The sequence below is a fragment of the Panthera tigris genome, chromosome A1 (assembly GCF_018350195.1).
Source record: "Panthera tigris isolate Pti1 chromosome A1, P.tigris_Pti1_mat1.1, whole genome shotgun sequence".
Lineage (NCBI taxonomy): Eukaryota > Metazoa > Chordata > Mammalia > Carnivora > Felidae > Panthera > Panthera tigris.
In genome coordinates, this window is record NC_056660.1 from 1,631,464 (window position 1) to 1,656,586 (window position 25,123).

General features: G+C 43.9%; 1 protein-coding gene across 2 annotated transcripts in view; it reads left to right on the forward strand.

The window, feature by feature from the left end:
* The window catches only part of IFT88 (intraflagellar transport 88), a 131,919-nt gene that overhangs the window by 101,731 nt on the left and 5,065 nt on the right, over positions 1-25,123 (forward strand). For both annotated transcript variants that reach the window (XM_042977811.1, XM_042977735.1), the window contains exon 24: positions 6,198-6,264. In XM_042977811.1, coding sequence (XP_042833745.1) covers positions 6,198-6,264 — 67 coding nt within the window. The remainder of the gene's footprint in view (positions 1-6,197; positions 6,265-25,123) is intronic.

Sequence of the window (25,123 nt, forward strand, 5' to 3'; positions counted from 1 at the left end):
TGAGCCCGTGGGGCAGAGCATTCTATTTCCTGGCTTGCATAGTACATAAAGCACTATTAGTTTCGAAGCAAAGTATAGTAAATAAACTTCTGAATCAAGGGCACTCTCCTTTTCTAAATTTGAACTTAAAACTTGTTACTTTTTGTGTGTGTTTCTTGTTTAGAATCTGCCCCCATGCAGAAACTTAACATTTCTCCATGTAATTAGAATTTCTTTATGTAATTATTGTTACATAAATTGTTACATAAATTGTCTGCATAATACAATCTACTATTATACAGGTAGATATGTCTTGATTTCTTTAAACATTTATGCATTGTTAGATATCTTTTTTAAAGTCGGTAACTCTCGGGGCACCTGGGTGTCTCAGTCGGTTAAGCGTCCGACTTCAGCTCAGGTCACGATCTCGCGGTCCGTGGGTTCGAGCCCCGCGTCTGGCTCTGTGCTGACGGCTCAGAGCCTGGAGCCTGCTTGCGATTCTGTGTCTCCCTCTCTCTCTGCCCCTCCCCGTTCATGCTCTGTCTCTCTCTGTCTCAAAAATAAATAAAAACGTTAAAAAAAAAATTTTTTTTTTAAAAAATAAATAAAATAAAGTCGGTAACTCTCTATGATCACTCTAATTTTGTTGTTTCTTCCTGAAGAAGAGCACTTCCATATTGTGAACTGGAGACAGTTTGTGAAACAGACCTGTAATTGAAAGCAGGAAGGGGCACGTGGGTGGCTCAGTCCTTTAAGCTTGGGACTCGACTTTGGCTCAGGTCATGATCTCATGGTCAGGAGAATGAGCCCGTGTGGGGCGCTGTGCTGACAGTGTGGAGCCTGCTTGGGATCCTCTCTGCCCTTCTGCCCCCCTCTCTCAAAATAAATAAATAAACATTAAAAACAAAAGGAAAGCAGGGATATCAGAGATAATCACATCAAATCTTTACCTGGAGCTGCTGATAGGAAAACAAAGTGGACCCCCAGTCTTTGTCCCTTCCTTTCCTCTGGAAGTGCTAATAATGGTAGAAGTTTGGCAGCAGGAAGGAAAAGAAGTGAAGAGGCTGGATGAATGTTTGTGAATGATGTTAGCACTCTTCGTGGTTCTGGTTACAGTTTCCCCTTCAATTCTACTTGATAACATCTGCTTGACGAGACAGTAAAATAGCAACAGCTAACGCTTACTGAGTGCATGACGAATACAGGCCCTGTTATGAACATTTTATGTGTATTAACTGACTTAACCATTGCAGTAGTCCTAGGATGTTGGGTATAGTTTCATTATTACTTTTTTTTTTTAACAGATGAGAAAACTGAGAACCATGGTGGCTAAGTCCCTTCCTCTAGGTCACACGGCTATTGGGGGCAGCCCTAGGCTTCAAATCCAGGTTCCTAACTACTGTGCCTTACCACCTTATGAAAAGTAGGGGAAGCAGATGATCCAGATAATTATTTTCAGCTGATATATAGTTCTTACTTACTCTGCACTCAAAAAGTCGGTAAATTAAAATGGCAAAAGCAGAACTCCATAATTTGATTAGGATGGGGGTCTCAAACTAGTGCTATTCAAGCATGGTCTGTCGGCTAGTACAGCCTCAGAATCACTTGGGCACATCTTAGAATTACAAAGTCTTGGGCCCCATCCCAGACCTACTGAAACCCTACCCCAGAGTTAAATTCAAGAATCTGTGTATGTGTTTTTAAACAAATTCTCCAGGTATTTTTATATTCACTAAAGTCTGAAAAGCACTTGTCTAGAGTTAATGCTCCCACAGGGTCATCACGCAAATGATCAAATACTAGCTCAGGATATGGAATCTGATATAAGGGAGGGGGGCAGGAAATAGATATAAATCAGGTCATGGATTTTTAAAAATTGTTTAAAATGGGAAAGGATTTATGTAGACCTAAGAAAGAGAGATAAATTGATTCAGGTTTATGGGAGCCAGGATAGTGTATCTCCCTGAGCCCCTAACTCCTATTTTAAAGGAGTTAAAGCCAGAAATGTATTTATTTAGACTGGTTTTTCAGAGAACTTCTTCTCTTCCTGGAACTTTTATGGAAAAAGAAGACTGTTCTCCCCTTGGTGCTAAGAGGAATATTTTACACACTGTGTATTCATTAGTGCCATCAGTGAGCAATTCTAAACACTGGGCTGTTGGCCAGGCAAGAAAGACCTACTGTGCATGTCTGGCTGCTGTGGGCCTGGAGCAGTGTGAACAGGCAAGAAGGGCCTACTGTGCGTGTCTGGCTGCTGTGGGCCTGGAGCAGTGTGAACAGGCAAGAAGGGCCTACTGTGCGTGTCTGGCTGCTGTGGGCCTGGAGCAGTGTGAACAGGCAAGAAGGGCCTACTGTGCGTGTCTGGCTGCTGTGGGCCTGGCGCAGTGTGAACAGGCAAGAAGGGCCTACTGTGCGTGTCTGGCTGCTGTGGGCCTGGAGCAGTGTGAACAGGCAAGAAGGGCCTACTGTGCGTGTCTGGCTGCTGTGGGCCTGGCGCAGTGTGAACTGGCAGGAAGGGCCTACTGTGCGTGTCTGGCTGCTGTGGGCCTGGCGCAGTGTGAACAGGCAGGAAGGGCCTACTGTGCGTGTCTGGCTGCTGTGGGCCTGGCGCAGTGTGAACAGGCAGGAAGGGCCTACTGTGCGTGTCTGGCTGCTGTGGGCCTGGCGCAGTGTGAACTGGCAGGAAGGGCCTACTGTGCGTGTCTGGCTGCTGTGGGCCTGGCGCAGTGTGAACAGGCAGGAAGGGCCTACTGTGCGTGTCTGGCTGCTGTGGGCCTGGCGCAGTGTGAACTGGCAGGAAGGGCCTACTGTGCGTGTCTGGCTGCTGTGGGCCTGGCGCAGTGTGAACTGGCAGGAAGGGCCTACTGTGCGTGTCTGGCTGCTGTGGGCCTGGCGCAGTGTGAACTGGCAGGAAGGGCCTACTGTGCGTGTCTGGCTGCTGTGGGCCTGGCGCAGTGTGAACAGGCAGGAAGGGCCTACTGTGCGTGTCTGGCTGCTGTGGGCCTGGCGCAGTGTGAACAGGCAGGAAGGGCCTACTGTGCGTGTCTGGCTGCTGTGGGCCTGGTGCAGTGTGAACTGGCAGGAAGGGCCTACTGTGCGTGTCTGGCTGCTGTGGGCCTGGCGCAGTGTGAACAGGCAGGAAGGGCCTACTGTGCGTGTCTGGCTGCTGTGGGCCTGGCGCAGTGTGAACTGGCAGGAAGGGCCTACTGTGCGTGTCTGGCTGCTGTGGGCCTGGCGCAGTGTGAACTGGCAGGAAGGGCCTACTGTGCGTGTCTGGCTGCTGTGGGCCTGGCGCAGTGTGAACAGGCAGGAAGGGCCTACTGTGCGTGTCTGGCTGCTGTGGGCCTGGCGCAGTGTGAACTGGCAGGAAGGGCCTACTGTGCGTGTCTGGCTGCTGTGGGCCTGGCGCAGTGTGAACTGGCAGGAAGGGCCTACTGTGCGTGTCTGGCTGCTGTGGGCCTGGCGCAGTGTGAACTGGCAGGAAGGGCCTACTGTGCGTGTCTGGCTGCTGTGGGCCTGGCGCAGTGTGAACAGGCAGGAAGGGCCTACTGTGCGTGTCTGGCTGCTGTGGGCCTGGCGCAGTGTGAACTGGCAGGAAGGGCCTACTGTGCGTGTCTGGCTGCTGTGGGCCTGGCGCAGTGTGAACTGGCAGGAAGGGCCTACTGTGCGTGTCTGGCTGCTGTGGGCCTGGCGCAGTGTGAACAGGCAGGAAGGGCCTACTGTGCGTGTCTGGCTGCTGTGGGCCTGGCGCAGTGTGAACAGGCAGGAAGGGCCTACTGTGCGTGTCTGGCTGCTGTGGGCCTGGCGCAGTGTGAACAGGCAGGAAGGGCCTACTGTGCGTGTCTGGCTGCTGTGGGCCTGGCGCAGTGTGAACAGGCAGGAAGGGCCTACTGTGCGTGTCTGGCTGCTGTGGGCCTGGCGCAGTGTGAACTGGCAGGAAGGGCCTACTGTGCGTGTCTGGCTGCTGTGGGCCTGGCGCAGTGTGAACTGGCCCCAGGAGCTGGGGGCCTCATAGAATTGCTGTGTTTTAAAGATGTTTTATGTTTCTTCTTCACTGAACACACAAAAAAATCAGCTTCCAGGCATTCTGCCAAACAACTCTGTGTCTGGAAAAGAACAAATGGGAAGAGCAGGAATTGAAGACTGAGCAATCGAAATACAAAAAGGAAGAGAAAAACATCAGCCGAAATGCCAAAGATTAGAGAAGAGAGAGAGTATGCAAGATTCAGGGTGGTGGAGGTCGTTGATTTTCAGCAGCAAATAGGTGTCCAGTTGCAAGAGAATAAAAACCCACGTTCTCGGGACGCCTGGGTGGCTCGGTCGGTTGGGCGTCCGACTTCGGCTCAGGTCACGATCTCGCGGTCCGTGAGTTCGAGCCCCGCGTCGGGCTGTGTGTTGACCGCTCAGAGCCTGGAGCCTGTTTCAGATTCTGTGTCTCCCTCGCTCTGCCCCTTCCCTGTTCATGCTCTGTCTCTCTCTGTCTCAAAAATAAATAAACGTTAAAAAAAAAAATGAAAAAAAAAAGTGCTGGGGTGTTTCTAGGCTAGAAATAAGGTGAGTATTCAGGGGATTAATTAGGAACAGATGGACGAGAGCCACAAGATTGGGGAGTTCTAGATGGGAGCAAGGAACAGGTGGAATGGGGCGAAGAATGTGGTGATCGTGGAAAGTGCTCACTTTCCTAAATTGTCCTGTTCTAAACGTATGGTCACTAAAGCAACTGCAAGATCTTTTCTCACATTTGATTTGAAAAACCTTCAGGTCACACAGGCATTTGTGTCTATGAGTTCATTTTAGTATTGTGTAGGTCTTTTGGATACGCTAGAAATAATCTTCAGAAAGATGAAAAACAAGTTTTGAAATAAAATCTGATTACAGACATTAAAATTTCTATTTTGTTATATCATCTTTAGATTTTCAAGAGAAGGGGCAAAGGGGAGAGATGGGGTTTCAAGGGAGGTTTCTTTTTAACAGAAAAAATTTGGGCATATTTACATACATTTGAAAGTACTGAGTGTTTCATTTTAGAGAAATGAGTCTTGAGTTATTGAAATTTTTTTTCTTCCTAGCCGATCACAATGTCAGTAACCTCTAATCTGTGATCTGATCATTCAGAATTCACTGGAGAATAAATAATTTGTCTTTTGAATCAGATATGAAATTTTGCTTATATTATTGAAGATCTAAATAAGGTACCAATCTATGTTTAAAATTTTAATTTAGTTGTGGAGTAAATAATTATCAAAAGCTGTGTGACTCTCTTCACTAACTACCCTGTCTCTCTAAACACAGCATTAGGCATATGAGAATCTGGCAGTATGACTTGAGACAGATTCAGTGTCAATACAAAAAGTATAACTCCTAAGCAAAACACAGAGTAACCGTAAATTGCTTCAAAAAACCTAAGAATGTCACAGCTTGAAGATATTTCTTATGTTTTAAGGGTAAGCTTGTACCTAAGAAAGTGGGCTATTAAGCAGATCTTAAGTATTTTGTGAGATTTTAATAGTTCTTTTATTATAGAGGTTGAATTTCAAAGTTTACCTTTTTTCCTCCCAAAATAGTTCAAGTCCAGCCATTACAGAGTAAAACTAACACAGAATATAGCCCTTTGGTAGGTTCCCTCCTCCCCTCCCCCCCCCCCCCCCCCCCCCGGGTCTAAGACCTCAACTTTCACCTCACGAGCATATTTGCTTTATAAGCAGTGGTTACGCTGCACCTGAGTGGAAGTGCCCCCTGGGTATTTACTAAGACCTGAGGACCCTGGTGGAGGGCAGGCTGGGAACCCTTTGTTTACAGAACAACTTTGTCTTTTCTCTCATAGAATCAAGGTAAGGAGCAATGTGCACCCAGCTCTTAGGAGAGTAGGAGCAGTAAGCCTTAAGCGCTACACAGTAATGTTAATTAAAAAAATCAACATTTAGAAGCACCTGCGTGGCTCAGTCGGTTAGGCACCCGACTCTTGATTTTGGCTCAGGTCACGATCTCACGGTTCCTTGAGTTCGAGCCCTGCGTAGGGCTCCACGCTGACGGTGTGGAGCCTGCTTGGGATTCTGCCTTCCTCTCTCTCTGCCCCTCCCTTGCTCCCTCCCTCTCTCTCTCTCTCTCTTTCTGTCTCAAAGATAAATAAATAAGCTTTTAAAAAAAAATCAGCATTTACTTGTATTCACCTTCAAGGGAATATCATTTATTCTTTTAAACTCATCTTCTTGTTCTAGCGCGTAAGGTCCGGCAGAGATGGCAGTGGAGGCTCCCGCAGCAGAAGAGAGGGCAGTGCCGGCAGTGGTGAGTACTTCCTGTTTCCTTGGCGCACTGGATTTGACAGACGTCTAGCACACGGGCCTCAACATCTTGAATAATCAGAAAGAATGCCTTTTGTTCTGTACGCAGTAAAACCTCACTCCCTCCAACTAATTTTGTAAGCATTCTGTTATGTGAGTGATGGTGAATGTTAGTGGATTTTACTTCTTCAGTAAGCATATCTGTTTCTGCTAAGTGGTTAATAAATAAGGTCATGCTGAATAGATTACCATAGATGTCCATGCTAATGAGGTTTTACTGTGTTACATTTTGTTAATTTACCTTTTAGGGCAGTGCAATGAGAAGTAAGATGGCCTTCTAGAATGCTGGCAGTGCTGAGTATACTTTAGTGTAGAAATCGTGCCAGTCTGGGCATTAGGAGACATGATTCTAGTTCCTGTCTTGATCACGACAGCCGTCTCCCTTTGGACCAGCCACATAAACGCCGTAGGCTTTAAGTGATTTCTAAATTTCTTTGCATCGCTCAGTTCCTTGACTTCGACCACTTGTCACAGCATTACTTAGTAACAAGGTTGTTAAGTTTTCCTTCCCGTTTTCCTCATCATCAAAATCTGCCTTCTCTGTCCACGTCAGAGGAATAGTATAAGTTAAACTTAGTAGAAATTTGGTGGTTTTAAAGAAACGGATTGGAAAAATAAAGGCTAAATTGGGATGTGTAAATACATGTACATTCTCTCATATCTGTACGTAGCACTGTCCTGCAGACGTGACCCGGGTCCGTGCCCCTGCCCCTTTCATTCATTCGCAAACGTTTATTAGATGCATACCAGGTGCCAGATAAATACTGTGCTAAGTGCCAGAGACATAGGGATGAGTAAAACACGGTCCCTGTGCTCAGGGAAATTAAAATCTAGTTGGAAGGACACACAGGTCTCAGGCGCTGCTGAGAATGCTACTGACTTTCCTGGGGATACAAACTGCAGCTGGGACAAAGATTCTTTCCTGAGAGCTGAGCTCTGCTTGGCCAGATGGGTTTAAGCAGTTACGATCATCAGGGGCATCTCGTTCTGGCAAGAGAGTTTGATTCTCTGAGGATCAGTCCGGCTTTCCCAGCTGAACCTCACAGTCCTCGCCTGTTTACCCTCAGGTCCCAGGAGTAGTTACCCACGGCCTCAGAAAGTAGCAGCTGCCGCCTGCCGTCTGTGTCCCTCGCACGCCAAGGGCAGTTTGCCGCGTCGAGGAGTAGCCATTTCCTACCTCGTCAGCCCCCCGTGATCGTGATGGGCGTTGACCTTCCCATACTGTCCCCTAACCCTCAGATGTGGCCTCCGCTCTGTTACCCCTGCCCCACCCCTGCTTCAGTGTGTTCGCTCAACTCTCTGGGGTTGGATTTAACTGAGTCCTGGGTCTGAAAGATCTGTCCCAGCAGTTCTCATAAGCGGGCGACGGCCATGCAGGCCTGCAGCCTCTTATCCAAAGTCTGTGGGGCCAAGCGTGTTGTGGAATTCAGCATCTTTTGGAGTTTAGAAACCTTCTGTGGTGCTTTACCCATATATAATACCCGTGGGGTGCACCTCACAATCAGAACTGTTACTGATTCGGGAAAACACATGGGTAATTACACTAAGGTTAAAAAATGGCTAAAAATAGCTTCAGGTCAAGTCGGGGTTTATGCCCATGAAGTTTACATGTTGCCACCTGAAAACTTGGCTTTCCGAGCTCTTTGGAACTGGGAGTTGTGGAGAGGGATCGTGGACTTGCATGTACCAGCAATGTCCCTAGTGGCGAAGGGTCGGCACACAAGCCTGTGGGCATCAGCTGAGAGGAACGTGGAAGGTTCAGCAGACGTCTCGCCGCTGCTGCTTCATCCTTGCTCTTAGGAAGCAGGCGGCCTGTGATAGGAGCTTTTCTTGAAATTGAGTGTCCCTTCAGGAGTCACTGTCTTGGTAACCCTAGCGGAGTGCTAAGTGTTGATCGAAGTTCTTTATTAAAGTTTATTAAAGATGGATTCACCATCTTCTAAGTTTTTTACACTTCCCTCTAAAAATCTTAAACTCAGAGGCGCCTGGGTGGCTCAGTCACTTAAGCCTCCGACTCTTGATCTGGGCTCAGGTCATGAGCTTACGGTTTGTGAGATCAAGCCCCTCGCTGGGGGCTTGGGGCCTGCTTAGGGTTCTCGCTCTCCCTGTCTGCCCCTCCCGCCCCCACACATGCACATCCTCTCTCAAAAAAAAATCAACTTTTTTTAGTGTGAGATTCAAACAAAGTAATTATAAAAAAATCAAAATCTGAAGTTCAGAGTCACCAGCCAGTCCCTCCCAGAACGACTCCCAGCAGTCTTGTATTAAGTTCTCAGAGCCTTCTCTGGTAATTCACAAGCTTGCAGAATGTCGCCAGTGTTAGCCTCTAGACCTGAGCCTGAGTTACCCGGATGTCTTCAGCTTGAAGTCTGCTTCAGAAACATCAGGACCTCCTAACAGGATGCCAGGGCGTGCCTGGTTGGTGCTGAAGCAGAGCCCAGAGGACAGCGTCCCCAGTTCCACCCCAAGAAACTCTGCCCAGACCGTCGTCTGCCTCTCACAAACATCGGAAGGATCAGGGTGTGCCTCAGAGGCCACTGAGGGGCCAGACCCCCCGACACCAAGAGTTTTGCTCAGCCTCCCGAGGTGACCTCTCCCCAGTGAGACTCCTTAAACCACACCGTGTCTCAGAACACATGCAGCGCCTCAGCTGGGCCTGGCGCCTCCACCGCAGTCAGGGTCAGGGTAGCAGAGGCAGACAGCTGAGGCCGCCCGGGATCTGACAACCGAGCGCAGAGACGGAGAGGCCTTGCCGTTCCAAATTCGCCCCCTGGCCCTGGCCCTGGCCCTGGCCCTCACCCCCTGCTGTTTTCTTGTTCAATAATTTTTCCTTTCTCTCATCTATTCCATTTCAGTCCAACACAAATAGTCAGTCCTAGTGCACAAATACGCCTTATCCTCACAGGAGGGAATTTTGGAGTAGAAACTGGGTTATTGACACATTTTTACAAGCTGGGTGTCATGTTGCCTGGCTCTCTTGGCACAAGTTTAAAGTATTAAATACTTCCTTTTCAGGGTCCTTGCTTGCTTGCTTTCTTCCCCCACCATTTGACGTTTTGTTCCTTATTTCCTGGTCCCTTGAGTTACATGGCATCCCAGACTTCTTCATTCGCTCCTGCAGCCCGAATTCGATGCCTCTTTCAGTGACCTTGCCGGTTCCACCGCAACACTTTTCCGAGAATCGCGTCTTCTGCCTTTTTTCTCCAGCTCGTGGCACAGGCCACGGTGCAGGCTGTCCTGGCCTTGAAGTCTGAACAAACCCTGCTGTGGATGCCTCTCACTTCCTCTTTCCCCTCCCCTCACGGGCCCTTTCAGAGCATCCAGCAAGCACGCTGCGAATGCACCCTCACCCTCTCCGGCGGTCTCCCCGCCACTCACCGTGTGCATATGGCCGCTTGCCTAGTTATTGTAACCCCACAGGTGACAGGCCCCCGTCTTAACCATCTTCCACCTCTACGTGTGAGACCTCAAGATGCACATTTCTGTCTTTATGTGGAAATATTTGGCACTTCCGTCCGGGTTGGGCCCACGGGTCAGTTAGTGGAAAGGAATGATTTCCCAAATGCATGCAAAAGAGGCCAGCCTTAAGCTGCTAAAGTAAATGCCGTGCCTACAACTAGACTTTTTCAAGTATTGCCCGGGAAAGAGGACCATAAGGAATTTACATATCGCAATATGTGAAATAGCGATTTCTGAAAGGATTAGCAGGAGTCCTTGAAAATTGTCCTTTTTTAAGGGCGCCTGGGTGACTCAGCCAGTTGAGCATCCGACTCTTGATTTCGGCTCGGGTCATGACCCCAGGGTCTTGGGATCGAGCCCCGCGTCAGGCACCGAGCGTGGAGCCTGCTTGAGATTCTCTCTCTGCCCCTCCCCCACTCGCTCACACGTGAGTGCGTGCTCACTGTCTCCTCTCTCACCCATACAAAATTTCCAAAAAAGAAGAAAATGTTCCTTTCTTGTGGATCAGGCTGGTCCCACGGCAGCCTTGTTTTTGCTGTTATTTTGCTTAATGAGCCTCGGCGCCCATCCTCTTTGGTGGCTCTCCAATTTGAGCACGTGTCAGAGTCACCTGGAAGGCTTGTGAAAACAGCCTGCCGAGCTCCTAGCCCAGCATTTCTGAACCAGTCTGGGCCGTGCCCAGGAATTTGCATTTCTGACAAGGTCCCCGCTGATGCTGATCTTAAAGGAGATATTACAAGAGTAAATGTGACGTGGTGCATGCGGAAAGGTCGCTGCTGTCATTACCACCAAATGTAACTTCTTCGTAGTGGCAGTCAGCCAGCCTCTGGCTTCATGCCCTCGCTCTGTCACTCCCGAGCGTACTACCCTGGGAGGTGGTTTGAGCTTGAAACTAACTTAAAATTATGTGCACGCCCACGGAAGGGGCTCAGTGCACATACTCAGTGCTGAGGAGCTATTATTATTATTACTTGGTTACGCACTGCATCGAAAAGCAACAGTGTCTGGTTTAGAATATTGAATATCCATTCCGGGATTTTCAGTACTTTAGTTTGTTTTTGTAGAATTAACTTAAGATGAAATGAACTTGTTTTAACTGGTTGAAGTAGAAATGCATTACTCTTTTAAGTGCCAAATTTTGGGTTAAGGTTTTAGCTGTTCAGTGCCAAAACATCAAACAATTCAGAAAAAAAGGCACGCTGACAGTCAACTCACACAAAGAGAGCTGTATTCGACCCGTTCCAAGTCTCCAAGGTCAGCCTCTGTATGCTCTGCTGGATAAGCCAGATGAGAGGAGGAATCCTATGCCTGCCTAGTGAGCTGGCTTGCATTAAAAGGCCAGGAAAGCCGCAGAACGCATCTGCTTCCCATGTGTATCTGTCCTCGGGAAACAAGAGTGCCTTCTTGTAAGGCATCGTCCATATCAGCATGATGGGTGCATCTTGTGACTTGAGTACTGTGTTTGTCATTAAGGTTTCATTTTAAAATCATTTTTATTTACTCTGTGTGATAATAGTTTGCTGCATTTTTTCGTTTAATTTTTATCGTGTCTTGGGTGTGAACTTTTCCTGTGAAAATGTATCTCTTAATTTTACACAAAAAATAATTTTATAATGAAAACGAGTAGGATAATATGACTCAGTGGACAGAAATTTCCTTTAAGGTCAACTTTTTGAGGAACCTGTCTTTTGTAAAGTACACTGTGACCATGTTCTAGTTTCAAAAACTGAAGTTTTAAGGTTATAGTCCAAAGACGAGTACGTTTTTGACCAGAAGACCTTCTGACAGTTTTGCGAGCCGCAGTGGTGTCACAGGCAGAGGGAAGAGCGCATGCTTAGTGCCCACCGCCTCTGGATGAGCGAAAGATTACGGCCTAAGCAGGTGAGGCAGGAGAGGCACATGTGAATACACCTAAGTTCAAAGAATCCAATCAGCAAAATGTAGCTGATGTCTAGGAAGAAAGACAGCGAGTATGCCCGGGGCAAAAAAGCCCAGAGAAGCCAGAGGCACTGAGGGCTCTTGTTTCTCAAGACAGTCACCCCTGTCTGGTCCGGTTACCCCCAACTTACCCCAGAAAGCCAAGGAGCAATTTTGCCGGATTCCCCGGAATGTAAGCATTTGGAAGCTGATCTGTAACACAAAGCGAGCTTCTTCGGGAGCGGTGACTGTTGCCAGAGGGTCGATAGCACTCACTACAGCGCCGAAGCATTCCCTGGGTCACAGATTGTGAAGAGGTCTCCTTGTGTCAGTCTGCCTTGCTGGTGTCCCCTGCTGATGGACCGCCTGCTTTCTGGTGCAGGGATTCTCTGAGCCAGGGGGTCGGCACACTCTTTCTGTGGAGAGCCTGGTGGTAGAGAGCTGGGGCTCCAGGGCTGTACCTTACACTTGCTGTGTTGCAAAGGCAGGCACGCAGAGACGACACGGAAGTGACCGAGTGCGGCTGGCCTCTCTGAAGCTTCAGCTTTGGACGCTGAAATGTGAATGTCCTATAAATTTCGTGGGTCACAAAATATTTTTCCCAGCCATTTAAAAACGTACAAACTACTCTTAGCTCACTAGATGGTCAAGAACAGGGATGGGCCAGGTTTGGCACCCACACTGTAGTTGTGCTAATTCTTGTTTTCTTGCTCCAGACCAGACTCTCCATGAATATTCCTGGGGGTGACAGGTGGAGACCTGGGGGTTGTCTTCTTGATCAAAGTACTGGTTTTAGCTATCTAATCCAAGCATACAGCTTGTGCAATAAGGTTCTGTATCACTGACGTTTCCTCTTAAAGCTGTCTTAGCTGTCCCAGCCACCTCCAAATATGTGGCGCACATATTAACAGAGCGTATGAGGCTTTGTGTCTTCAACATAACATACTACTTTGCTCTGGCCCTTAGCTTGTTGTCCTGCATTTGAGGTCATTGTAATTAATTCCTCAGTGTCTGTGGACCCTTTTTTCCAAGTCACTGCATCTTACATTATCTTGAGCACATTCCTTAATCTTTTTGTCGCAGTTTCCTCGTCAGTAAAATGGGACCGAAAATAGGACCTACCTGATAGGGTTACTGAGAGGGAGAGATGCATTAATACATAGAAAGCACTTAAGACAGGGACAGCTGGGTGGCTCAGTCGGTTGAGCATCTGACTCTTGGTTTCGGCTCAGGTCATGATCTCACGGTTTCAAGGGTTGGAGGCCCACATCAGGTTCCGTGCTGACGGTGCAGAGCCTGCTTGGCATTCTGTCTTCCTCTCTTTCTGCTCCTCCCCGACTCGAGATGTTTCTGTCTCTCTCAAAATAAATAAATAAACTTAAAAAAAAAAAAAAAAGAAAGGAAGGAAGAAAGCACTTGAGACCGTGCCTGACACAGAAGGCACTTGATAAGGGCGATTCCTGTTTGACCAGGGAGACTGTGGGCGGTATCTGAAGTTCAGTTCTGTTGTCCACACCTGTGTATGGTGAGGGGCCACTCCTCATCTCTACTCAACATGTGATCTTGGAGTTTGTTACTTTCAGTGTTTTTCCTACCACCACAAGATCACACTTACCCATGCGTGAAGATAAATGTCTAGTGTACTTCTGTCTTACCATAGAGTTTATAGAAAGGTGTTTTTTGGTTTTTTTTTAACAAAGGTACTAGAAATTGTATATACAAGTGAGTGTTGGTTTTTGAAGTTACCAGTTTGGAAAACTGAATATTCCAATAATGCTTTAACCAAAACATTCATTAAAAAAAAAATCATGAAACTCTTCTTTTGGGATTTCCATCAGAGGCAAATTACAAAAAGCGCAGGAAATCCAATCTAAACATTTTACTGATATATGTAATATATGTATTCAAATCTGATAAAATATATAAAACAAATGTATATTACACATATCTGTAAAATATATATACACATTTTATATGTACACACACACACACACACACATATTCCGTCCGTTGCTTTTTTTTTCTTTCTTGTATCTCTATCAACAAATAAGCATGTATCAAGTTCCTGACCATAGCAGGTATTCAATAAATACCAATTCCCTTTCAGCTTGTCTTTCTTCCATATGTTTTTCATATACCAGGTACTAAGCATTTCAGATATACAAAATAGAATTTTAAAAATGTAATAAACCATTTCTCTACTTTGCTTACGTCTTCACTGATTCCCTCCACAGCCTCTTTCAACCGAGTGTTACCTATTACAGTAGCTACCACAATCACCTTTTCCAATGTTGATACATCCCTGTTAGCTGTTCTGTTGGATAATAATACAATTAGCTTACTAGGAGTAGAAGGTAAGGGGTGAAGTTAAACTGAGAATCACAGCTGTAACAATATGAAAATGAGGGAAAGTTTTCACAGTAAAATTAGGTCCAAGCAATGGGTCTTGTAAAATTATGCGGGATTAAAGCATTTCAGCTGACGATGCCATTCTCTTTTAGATGGTAGGGCTTGGGAAGGTACTTTGGATCCATAGCTATGCTACGCTGCCCCTTAACTTTCAAAAGGGGCAGAGGCAAAGGAATATCAGCTTTTTTGTAACAAGAGTATAGATCGCTTGCAAGTCTGACTACAAAATACCTAGAAGTAAATTGGACAATAGATTCATGCTGAAGGTCTCAAAAGTGCTGTCTGATGTTCTTCCATACTTCTAGATATAAACAAAACTTTCTTTATGCTTAAGGAATAAGAGAAGATCTTCCATAGTGATTGCATCTTTGTAGGTGCTAAAGTGAGTATTATCTTGGAGAGGGAGGAGAGAGAGAGACCAAAAAAAAAAAAATTTTAATGTCTAATGGATAGTGAAATCCAGTAAAATGGATAGTTTACAGCTCACCAAAAGAGAATCATTTAAAAATTTTTTTTGTTTATTTATTCTTGAGAGAGAGAGTGTGTGACAGAGCATGAGCGGGGGAGGGACAGAGAGAGGAGACACAGAATCCAAAGCAGGTTCCAGGCTCCAAGCTGTCAGCACAGAGCCCAATGCGGGGCTCAAACTCATGAACCACGAGATCATGACCTGAGCTGAAGTCGGACGCTTAACCAACTGAGTCACCCAGGAGCTCCAAGAGAATAATTTAAGAAGAGTGGAAAACAGAGAACAATCTGAGTGTTGATGGGAGGGTGGGGGAGAGGCACTGAGGAGGACACTTGTTGGGATGAGCACTGGGTGTAGTATGTAAGCGATGAACCGTGGGAATCTACCCCAAAAACCAAGAACACACTTTACACACTGTATGTTAGTCAATTTGACAATAAATTATATTTTAAAAAAAAGAAGAAGAAGAAGAGATTGAAAAGAGTAAGGGGGGGCACCTGGGTTGCACAGTCGGCTAAGTGTCCCAACTTTGGCTCAGATCATGATCTCACGGTTCGGGAGTTTGAGCCCCGCGTCGGGCTCTGTGCTGATGCCTCAGAGCCTGGAGCCTGCTTCAGATTCTGTGTCTCCTCTCTCTGCCTCTCCCCCCCTCATGCTCTCTCTCTCTCTCTCTCTCTCTCTCTCAAGAATAAATAAACATTTAAAAACATTTTTTTTTTAAATAGAAAAGAGTAAGGGACACTGTGTTTGTAACATGTTCAGAGGGAAAGGGGTAGCACTTTCAAAAAAACAAGAAACTGATAGGGGACAGTTGATAGTCTCCCCAGCTTAAGGGAGGGAGTTGGATGTTGGAGAATTATCGGAAATGTATTGGTTAATTGGACCTGGAAAACTAAAAAGGCCATAAGAGTTTCCAATTAAGATAGTGTGGGTAACCCTGAGGCGCGTGGTCTCAGTATGCTGCTGGAGGCCAAAATCAGATTCCAATGATTTAAAGAGCATATGGGATGCAGGAAGGTGGACAGCTGTTGTCTCCTGTACGGTGGTAAATATGAAGCATCATGTAGCGTTGCCAAGAATTAAAGAAATGTAAATTAAGCTATAAAATTATCAATGATTTTTTTAAAAGGATAATTCTTTAGGATACCAAGGATGAGATGAGATGGGTATTCTTTTATAAGTTAAGTACTTCTGGTGGGAGCTCTAAGTGCTATGCCTTGTTGGGAATGTTTAGTAATCTTCATTAAAGACCTTTAAAATGTCCATATCCTAGATTCAGACAAAGAGCTACATACACACATATATTGATCACATTATCGGTGACAGAAAACACAAGAATGAGCTAAATGTTCAACTGGAAATAATTCCAGGTTTAATTCTGCTCTCTACAGTTGTATCACTCTGTGGCAGTTGTTACTGGCAATTGTCTCCACTGTGGGGACATCTGACATCGTGCTTCCTTGCCCAAGCTTTAAGGGAGTTATGTTGCCATCAGAAGTCCCGAAGCCTTTGAACATTTAATATTTAATATAACAGCTTCTGGAGATGATACAACTTTTGAAAAAGAATCTTATTTGCAACTAGAGTGTAGTGAACAACAGTAATTATACAGTGTGGTTTCTCTTTACTTTTTTATAATTCATACAAAAGTGTTAAAAGCGTACTGAAATCAATAAAATAGGAAAAAAACGAGAAAATCAGATATTTTATTGGGTTTTTCAAATGCGCTAAAGGTGTGGCATCATGGAAATTATGTGTAGTAACTGTTTGAGGTAAGAGTCACCTCAGAGGATAAAGGACCTGCGGGGGTGGCCCCGTCCCTTTGCCTCTGCCACACGTGGGGCAACTCCAGGCACTGAGTACAACACTATTAAGTCCCATCAGATTTTTAAAATCTTGTTGGTGGCACGAAAGATAAAGAAATCTACATGCTTGTCTTATTTTCACATTACTCCTGCAAGTGTGCTACAGACTCCGTTTTGTAAAATCTTTGCCATAATCTGATTCTGTTTAAAGAATTATCAAAAACGACGTATATTGTTTTTCATCTTCTCTCTGTAGTTACTTTCTTCTGCCTTCATTTTATCTACAATTATAAATAATTTTCATACTCTTAACCGTATTCTTTCTAAATAAGTAACGACTGTCTTCCCTTGGAAAGTGAATTCATTTTTATTTGAAGAGAATGTATGGTGAAAGTTGATGTAGTCAGCCTCTTAACTTTACTTAATTTGTTCCATGAATAGAGCCTATGTTATAAAACTCACTGTTCTACCGGAACAGAAAAGAAACTCTTATATTTTAAAACCTTAACTTTTCTAAAATGTTACAAACAGTTCACCTTCTTAGTATGAGTTGGCCTTGTAGAAACATTGGTCAAGGCAGGATGTAGTCTCCCTTCTAGCAGAAGTATCATGGGATTTTTCCCAAGTCTCAAGATTGCAGGCTTGCTTTATAAGACAAGATTATTATAAGACAAGGCTATTCTGGGCATATGAGAAGGGTCTGAAACATAGGGCTATGAAAAGAGATTTTGAGTTTACTTTGTCTGGATATTTATCATTATTAAGACCGCCATATTCTGTAGAATCTGCCAAGCTGCTAAGCTTGGAATAGCATATGGCAGGAATGCACATATGAATACAGCCGTACTTACTCGTGTAAACTCACAGCTGTATGGGAAGTGCCACACTTTACATGGATTCTTTGCCAAAGAGGCATGCTCGTAGAATGGGCAAGGACTAGGCCGGCAGTCAGGCAACCTGGGTTTTGCTGATGGCCTTGCCACTAACTGTGAACTCTCGAACAAGTGACTTTACCTCTTTAAGCGTGTTTTCTCATATGAAAAATAAAGAGGTCAGACTTAAGTTTTTCAGTTATTCATATGTGTGCTCCTGCTTACTGAAATTATTACTTCTATTTCTGCCAGTAAGATGGACTGAATATTCAAGGAAACTCCTCCAGGAATAGCACTCCTAAAAGTGGTGAATTGAATATTGGGGGGGGGGGGGAAGGGGGGGTAAGAGGAAGGAAATAAGAAAATGAAAAAAAACCTTGTAAATGCATGGCTGAGTTGGCAAGAAAAAGGGAAATTCTTAGGGCGCCTGGATGCCTCAGTCGGTTAAGCATCCAGCTCTTGATTTTGGCACAGGTCGTGATCTCGTGGTTCCTGAGATCAAGCGCCCCGTCAGGCTCTGTGCTGACAGGGTGAGTCTGCTCGGGATTCTCTCCCTCCTTCTCCATCTGCCCCTTGCCCCTCTCATTCTCTCTCCCTCTCTCTTAAAATAAGTAAAAAAAAACACTTTTAAGGGAAATTCTTTGGAGATTCCAATGAATAGAAAATTTAAACCCAAAGGAGTAAATGCAAGAGCTGGCCTTTGTCCTAGTTAGTCCCTAGTGGCCTAGATCCTGGGTCTAGAAGCCATTCATGGGGAACAAGAGAGAACAGCCAGGGGCCCCCAAAACGTCAGGAGTCAGATCAAAGAATCCCTTCATAACGCCAGGACTCCCAGTAAGAAATACTGGCAGTGGGTCAACTAGAAAAGAATCCACCCCGCAGAGGACGGTTTCCACCTTGGCACTCCTGGAATGCAAAACACGGGAAAAGCTCCCTGGAAAATCCCTAACCTTAAGCCCTCAATCACAGAGTTTGGGAGACAGAGTATGTATCACCCGTGTGTGGCCTGCGGAACCCCAAGCTGAAAGCTGGGCTTAAAGTGGAACTGTTGGTGCTGCTCCCAGGTGCCTAGGAGACACAGGCTTGGACCCACTCCGAAGGAGTATGCTGTAGACAAGCCTCAAACAAGGCCTTCAGGTAAAGTGACAAAGGACAGGAACACACGATGAAAAACAAAGGGCGGGGGTGGGGGGGTACCTGGGTGGCTCAGTCAGTTGCACCTCTGACTTTGGCTCGGGTCACGATCTCATGGTTCGTGAGTTCCAGCACTGCGTCGTGCTGTGTGCTGTCGGCACAGAGCCCGCTCAGATCCTGTCTCCCTCGCTGCCCCTCTCCCCCTCAAAAATAAATTTTAAAAATTAAATGCAATGAAAGTCTTGGGGCTCATGGGTGGTTCAGTCAGTTGACTGTCTGATTTTGGCTCAGGTCATGATCTCATGGTTCATGAGTTCAAGTCCCACATTGGGCACTTGCTGTCAGCGTGGAGCCCACTTCAGATCCTGTGTCCCCCTATCTCTCTGCACCTCCCCCACTCATGCACTCTCTCTCAAAAATAAACATTGAAAAAAGTCTGGATACATGAAGATAAAGCACTATGAATGCTCAACAAAAGAAACCGTAGAATCCAATTTTCAAAGACTGAAGATATTTTTTAAATGTTAATTTGTTTATTTGGAGAGGGAGAGAGAGAATCCCAAGCAGGCTCTGTGCTGACAGCACCGCAGAGACTACAGATATTTTAATTATCGGATACAAATATGTTTTAAGGGGCACTTGGCTGACTCAGTCGGTGGAGCATGTGACTCTTGATCTCAGGGTTGTGGGTTCAAGCCCCACACTGGGCGTAGAGATTGCTTACGAATGAAATCCTGGGGCGCCTGGGTGGCTCGGTTAGCTAAGCATCTGACTCTTGGCATTCGGCTCAGGTCATGATCTTGCGGTTCATGAAATCAGGCCCCGTGTCGTGCTCTGCACTGACAGCATGGAGCTGCTTGGGATTCCTGCGCTCCTTGCCCACCCCCCATCTCTCTCTCAAAATAAATAAATTCTTAAAAAATATATATATTTTTTAAGTGACAATATAGATATCTTTTGTTATCTGAACTGAATAGATTCAAAATAGATTCAAAAAAATAGATAATTTTTTTTAAATGTGGTTGTTATCCTCAGGTATCTGAACTCTTAAAACACTTAAACACTTGCTATCTACAATTTAAGATTTGGGGAGCCCGTGTGGCTCAGTTGGCTGAGCATCAGACTTCGGCTCAGGTCGTGATCTCACGGTTCCTGAGTTGGAGCCCCGCGTCGGGCTCTGGGCTGACAGCTCAGAGCCTGGAGCCTGCTGTGGATTCTGTGTCTCCCTCTCTTTCTGCCTCTCCCCCACTCACACTCTGTCTTTCTCTCTCAAAAATAAATAAGCATTAAAAAAATTTAAAAGTAATAATAAACTAAAATTTAAAACTCAAATAACACAGATTTCCTCACTGTCCAAATTCTCACTATACAATCCCAGAAATCAGATTCAAAATAGTGGGGAATTCTTGTGTGTTTTAAGTATGGTAAAGTGATAAAAGAATATAGAAGTTACTAGGCAGATTGGAAAGAACCAAATACAACTTCCAAAAATGAAAATATAATTGAAATTAGAAATTCCTCTATTAAAAAGGTTAGATGGCTTAAACCAAGGGTTGGAAAACTACAGCCTGCAGATCAAATCTGGCTTGAGCCACCACCTGTTTTTGGCAGTAAAGTTTTCCTGGAGCACAGCCATGCTCAATCTGATTTCATGCTGCAATAGAAACCATATGGCATGCAAAGCATCAAACATTTGCTATTTGACCCTTTACAGAAAAAGTTTGTTGGCCCTAAATAGCTCATTAGATCAGATAAAGAGAGAATGCATGACCTGGAAGACAGAGCTGAAAAATTACCCAGAATGCAGGACAGAGGGTCACAGTGATGGAAAATAGGAGAGATTAAAGGACATGAAGGATGTAGTGAAAAGATCTAACCTACATATATAATTGGGTGACTCTAACCCACAAACTGTGAGATCATGACCCGAGCTGAAGTCAGACACTTAACTGACTGAGCCACCCAGGCACCCCTATATTGTAGATTTTTTAAAAATCAAGATAAAACGAAATTCCTGGACTACAGTAACATTTAAGGCAGAGATATAAGTTGTAATAGAATAAAGCATTCAAAGACCTTGGCTTTGTTTGGGAGGAGAGTAAGGATACTGATTAATTTTAAAATGTGTTAAATATATGTGTTAAAATGCCTAAAATGTTTAGTAAATATAAAAATAATTGAAATGGGATGTATAGCTTCCAAACTAGTAGAAGGGAAATATTCAAATAAACAGGTAAAACAGATGTTGTATGTGACTCCAGAAATGTGGACATTAAAAGTTTTCCTTTTGATAGATATGTAGCAGTGGAACAAAATATAGTGTCTGGAAATAGACTCATACATAATCAATTAACCTTTAACAAAAATGCAAAAACAGTTTTATGGAAAGAGGATAGTCTTTTCAACAAGCAGGGCTGGATTTATTGGACATCCACATGTAAAAAAATTAACGTTGATCAACAAATTACACCATATAGAAAAATTAACTCAAATAGATCATAGCCTAAATATAAAACTGAAAACTATAAACACGCAGAAGAAAACACAGGAGAAAATCTTTGTGACTTTGGATTAGCCAAAGATTTCTTAAGATACGACATTAAAAGCATGATCCATAAAATTTTTTTAAATGGATAAATTGAACTTCATCAAAATTAACATTTGCTTCTCAAAAGACACACGAGTGAAAAGGCAGGACGCCTGGGTGGCGCAGTTAGTTAAGCGTCTGACTCTTGATCTCAGCTCAGGTCTTGATCTCAGAGTCGCGAGTTCAATCTCTGCCTTGGGCTCAATGCTGGGTGTGGATCTTACTTTAAAAAAAAAAAAAAAAAAAAAAGTGAAAGGCAAGCCAAAATAGAAAATATTTGCAGAACACGTATCTGACAAGGGACTAGAATATAAAAAAAGCTCTTACAACTTAATAGTAAGAAAACGACCCAATTTGGTTTTTGGTTTTTGGGTTTTTTGGATCAGGAAAATATTTGAACAGGCACTTTACTGAGGAAGGTATATGGATGGCCACATATCTGATAAGGCTTAATATTCTAAAATTTATAAAGAACTTCTACAACTCAGTAACAAAAAAACCATAGACTTTTAAATGGGCTGAAGAACAACTGAATAGACATTCTTCCAAAGGAGGCATACAGATGGTTAACAGACACATGAAAAAATGTTTAACGTCGCTAATCACCAGAATCACAATGAGTTACCACCTCACACCTGTTAGAATGACTGTCATCAAAATGACAAGAGGTGACAAGTGTTGGCAGGGATGTAGAAAAAAAGGGAACCCTTGTGCACTGTTGATGGGAATGTAAATTGGTGCAGCCACCATGGAAAATAATGTGGAGACTCTTGAATATTTTAAAAATAGGGACACCTGGTGGCTCAGTCAGTTAAGCATCCAACTCTTGATCTTGGCTCAGGTTATGATCTCACAGTTTGTGAGTTTGAGCCCTGTGTCGGTCTCTCTGCTGACAGCGCAGACCCCCCTTGGGATTCTCCCCCGCCCCTCTCTCTCTCTCTCTCTTTGCACTCCCCCTCTTGTGTTCTCCCTCTCTATAAATAAATAAAATTTAAAATATGTTAAAAATAGGGGCACCTAGGAGGCTCAGTCCATTAAGCATCTGACTCTTGGTATCGGCTCAGGTCATGATCTCATGGTTTGCGAGTTCAAGCCCCGCATCGGGTTGCTCTCTCTCCCTCTCTCTCTGCCCTCCTCCACATTCTCTGTCTCTCAAAATAAATAAACTTTAAAAATTAATTAATTAATAAAAAAACATATATTTAAAAGAAAAAATAATAAAAAAAAATAAAATAAAATAATCTATTAAAAATACAATGATCATATGATCCCAACAATCTCACTTCTGGGTATGTATCCAGAGGAAATGAAAACAGGATATTAGTGGGTCATAAAATCAAGTAGTGATCGGGGCATCTGCGTGGCTCAGTTGGTTAAGCATCCAAGTCTCGATCTCACTTCAAGCTCCTAGTCGGGCTCCGCACTGGCAGTTCAGAGCCTGCATGGGATTCTGTCTCCCTCTCTCACTGCCTTTCCCCTGCTCACTCTCTCAAAATAAGTAAACGTTAAAAAAAAAAAGAGGCAGATCTACACTCCCATATTCACTGCAGCATTATTTACAGTAGCCAAGATGCAGAAACTAAGTGTCTGTCAGCAGATGAAAAGATAAAGAAGATGGGGAGTATCTATACAATAGAGTATTGATCACCCATGAGAAATAAGGAAATCCTGACATTTGCAACAACATGAATGAAACCTGAAGGCATTATGCTAAGTGAGGTAAGTCGGAAAAAGACAAATACTGTTTGATATCACTTGTATGTGGAATAAAAGAGCCAATCTTGTAGGAACGGAGAGAAGAATCATGGTCACTGTGGTTACCAGGGGTCGAGGGAGATGTTGGATACAAACTTCCAGTTAGAAAATAAGTAAGTTCTGGGGATCTAATGTACAGCGTTGTGATTACAGTTAACAACGCTGTATCATAGGGGCGCCTGGGTGGCTCAGTTGGTTAAGTGTCCAACTCTTGATTTTGGCTCAGGTCATGATCTCGCGGTTTGTGAGTTCAAGCCCCGCATCAGGCTTTGTGCTGACAGTCCAGAGCTGGCTTGGAATTCTCTCTCTCCGTCTCTCTACCCCTCCCCTGCTCATGCACACACTCTCTCTCTCCCTCTCTCTCTCAAAATAAATTTTGAAAGTTTATAAAAATTTAAAAAAATACATTGTATTATATACTTAAAAGCTGCTAAGATCTTAAATGTTCTCAGTGCAAAAAAAAAAAAGATAATATGTGACATGATGGAGGTGTTAACTGGTGCTGTGGTAGCAACCAAATTGCAACATATACGTGTAGCAAACGGTCACATTGTATACCATGAGTTTACACAATGCTAGATGTCGGTTACATCTCAGTAAAGCTGGGGTGGGGTTAATCTCCATAATACATGAATGTTGATATGCCCCCGCCATCACCTCCACAACACCCAAACATACACTCATTCTCTGTACTGCTACAGATTTTGTATAGATTTACTGTTATCCACAGAGATTTAGGAAGGGTAAACATGTATCCTCAACATTCTTGGAAGAATGCACCATACTTACTGTTTAAGATACACTCTAAGTTATCAAAACATTTTAACTAAGGGTATACAAATGAAAAATAAGCCCATGAAAAGATGGTCAATCATTAATCATTGGGGAAATGCAGATTAAAACTAGATACCCAGTAGAATGACTAAAATTAAAAAGACTGTCCATAGCAAGTGATGGTGAGGATGTGGAATAATTGTTACTCACTGCTGATGGAATGTAAAATGGGACAGCCATTGTAGCAAGTAGTTTGACAGTTTTTTTTAAAGTTAGACATACACTGAACCATACTATCTAGCCATTCTACTTCTAGGAATTTACTCGAGAGAAACTAAAGTATGTGCCCACACAAAGACTTGTACACAAATTATCCATAGCAGCTTTATTTCAAATAGCCCCAAACTGGAAGCAACCCGTAAGTCATCAACAGGGGACTGGATAAACTGTGCTGTATCTGTACAACTCCTCGGCAATTGAACGGAAGGATACATACAACAACATAGCTGAATCTCTGCTGAGTGAAAGCTTCGGGAGTCGGATGCTGTAGCTGGTTGAGCTGTTACTGAAAGTGAGGCATTCAGGGCATCTGGGGGGCTAGGCTGGTTAAGCATCTGGCTCTTGATTTCGGCTCAGGTCGTGATCTCCCGGTTCATGAGATCGAGCCCCATGTCAGGCTCCACACTGACGGCACAGAGCCTGCTTGGGATTCTCTGTCTCCCTCTCTCTCTCTCTCTCTCTGCCGCTCTGCTGCTTTGCTCCCTTTCTCTCTCTAAATAAATAAACATTAAAAAAAAAAGTGAGGCATTGAAATCTCTTACTATTATTGTGTTACTGCCTTTTCTTCTTTCAGTTCTGTCCTTGTTTGCTTCATATATTGGTTGCTCAGCTGTTAAGGTGCATATATAATTGTTATAACTTCCTGGTGAATTGGCCCTTTGATCATTATATAATGTCCTTCTGTGTCTTTTTGATCATTTTCGACTTAAAGTCTATTTTTGAAATAAGTATGGACACTCCTGTTTTCTTTCAGTTCCCATTTACATGGAATATCTTTTTTTATCTATTCACTTTCAGCCTGTGTATGTCATTATATGTGAAGTTTGTCTCTTATAAATAGCATATAGTTGGATTTTTTTTTTTTCACCCATCAGCCACTCTGTGTCTTTTTATTGGGGAGTTTAATCCATTCACATTTAAAATAATTACATATAGGGAAGTACTTAACTATTATCATTATGTTAAATTTTTTGTGTGCTTTATAGTTATTTTGTCCTTTATCTTCCTTGCTGCCTACCTTTTTGTGTCTTTGTGGGGCTTGGGGGGTTTTGTTTTGTTTTGTTCTGTAGTAGCATACTTTGATTCCTTTCTCATTTTCCTCTGTTCCTCTCCTATAGGCATTTTCTTTTTGGTTACCGTGGGAATTACCTAAAACATTCTATAGTTATAACAATCTATTTTAAACTAATAACAACTTCAATCACATACAAAAACTTTACTCCTTTACATTGCCCCATTACTGTGTATCAATGTTACAAATTACATCTTTTTATAATTTGTATTCTTTAACATAGTTGCAGTTATTTTTATGCTTCTGTATCCTATATCTGAATTAAAAATGA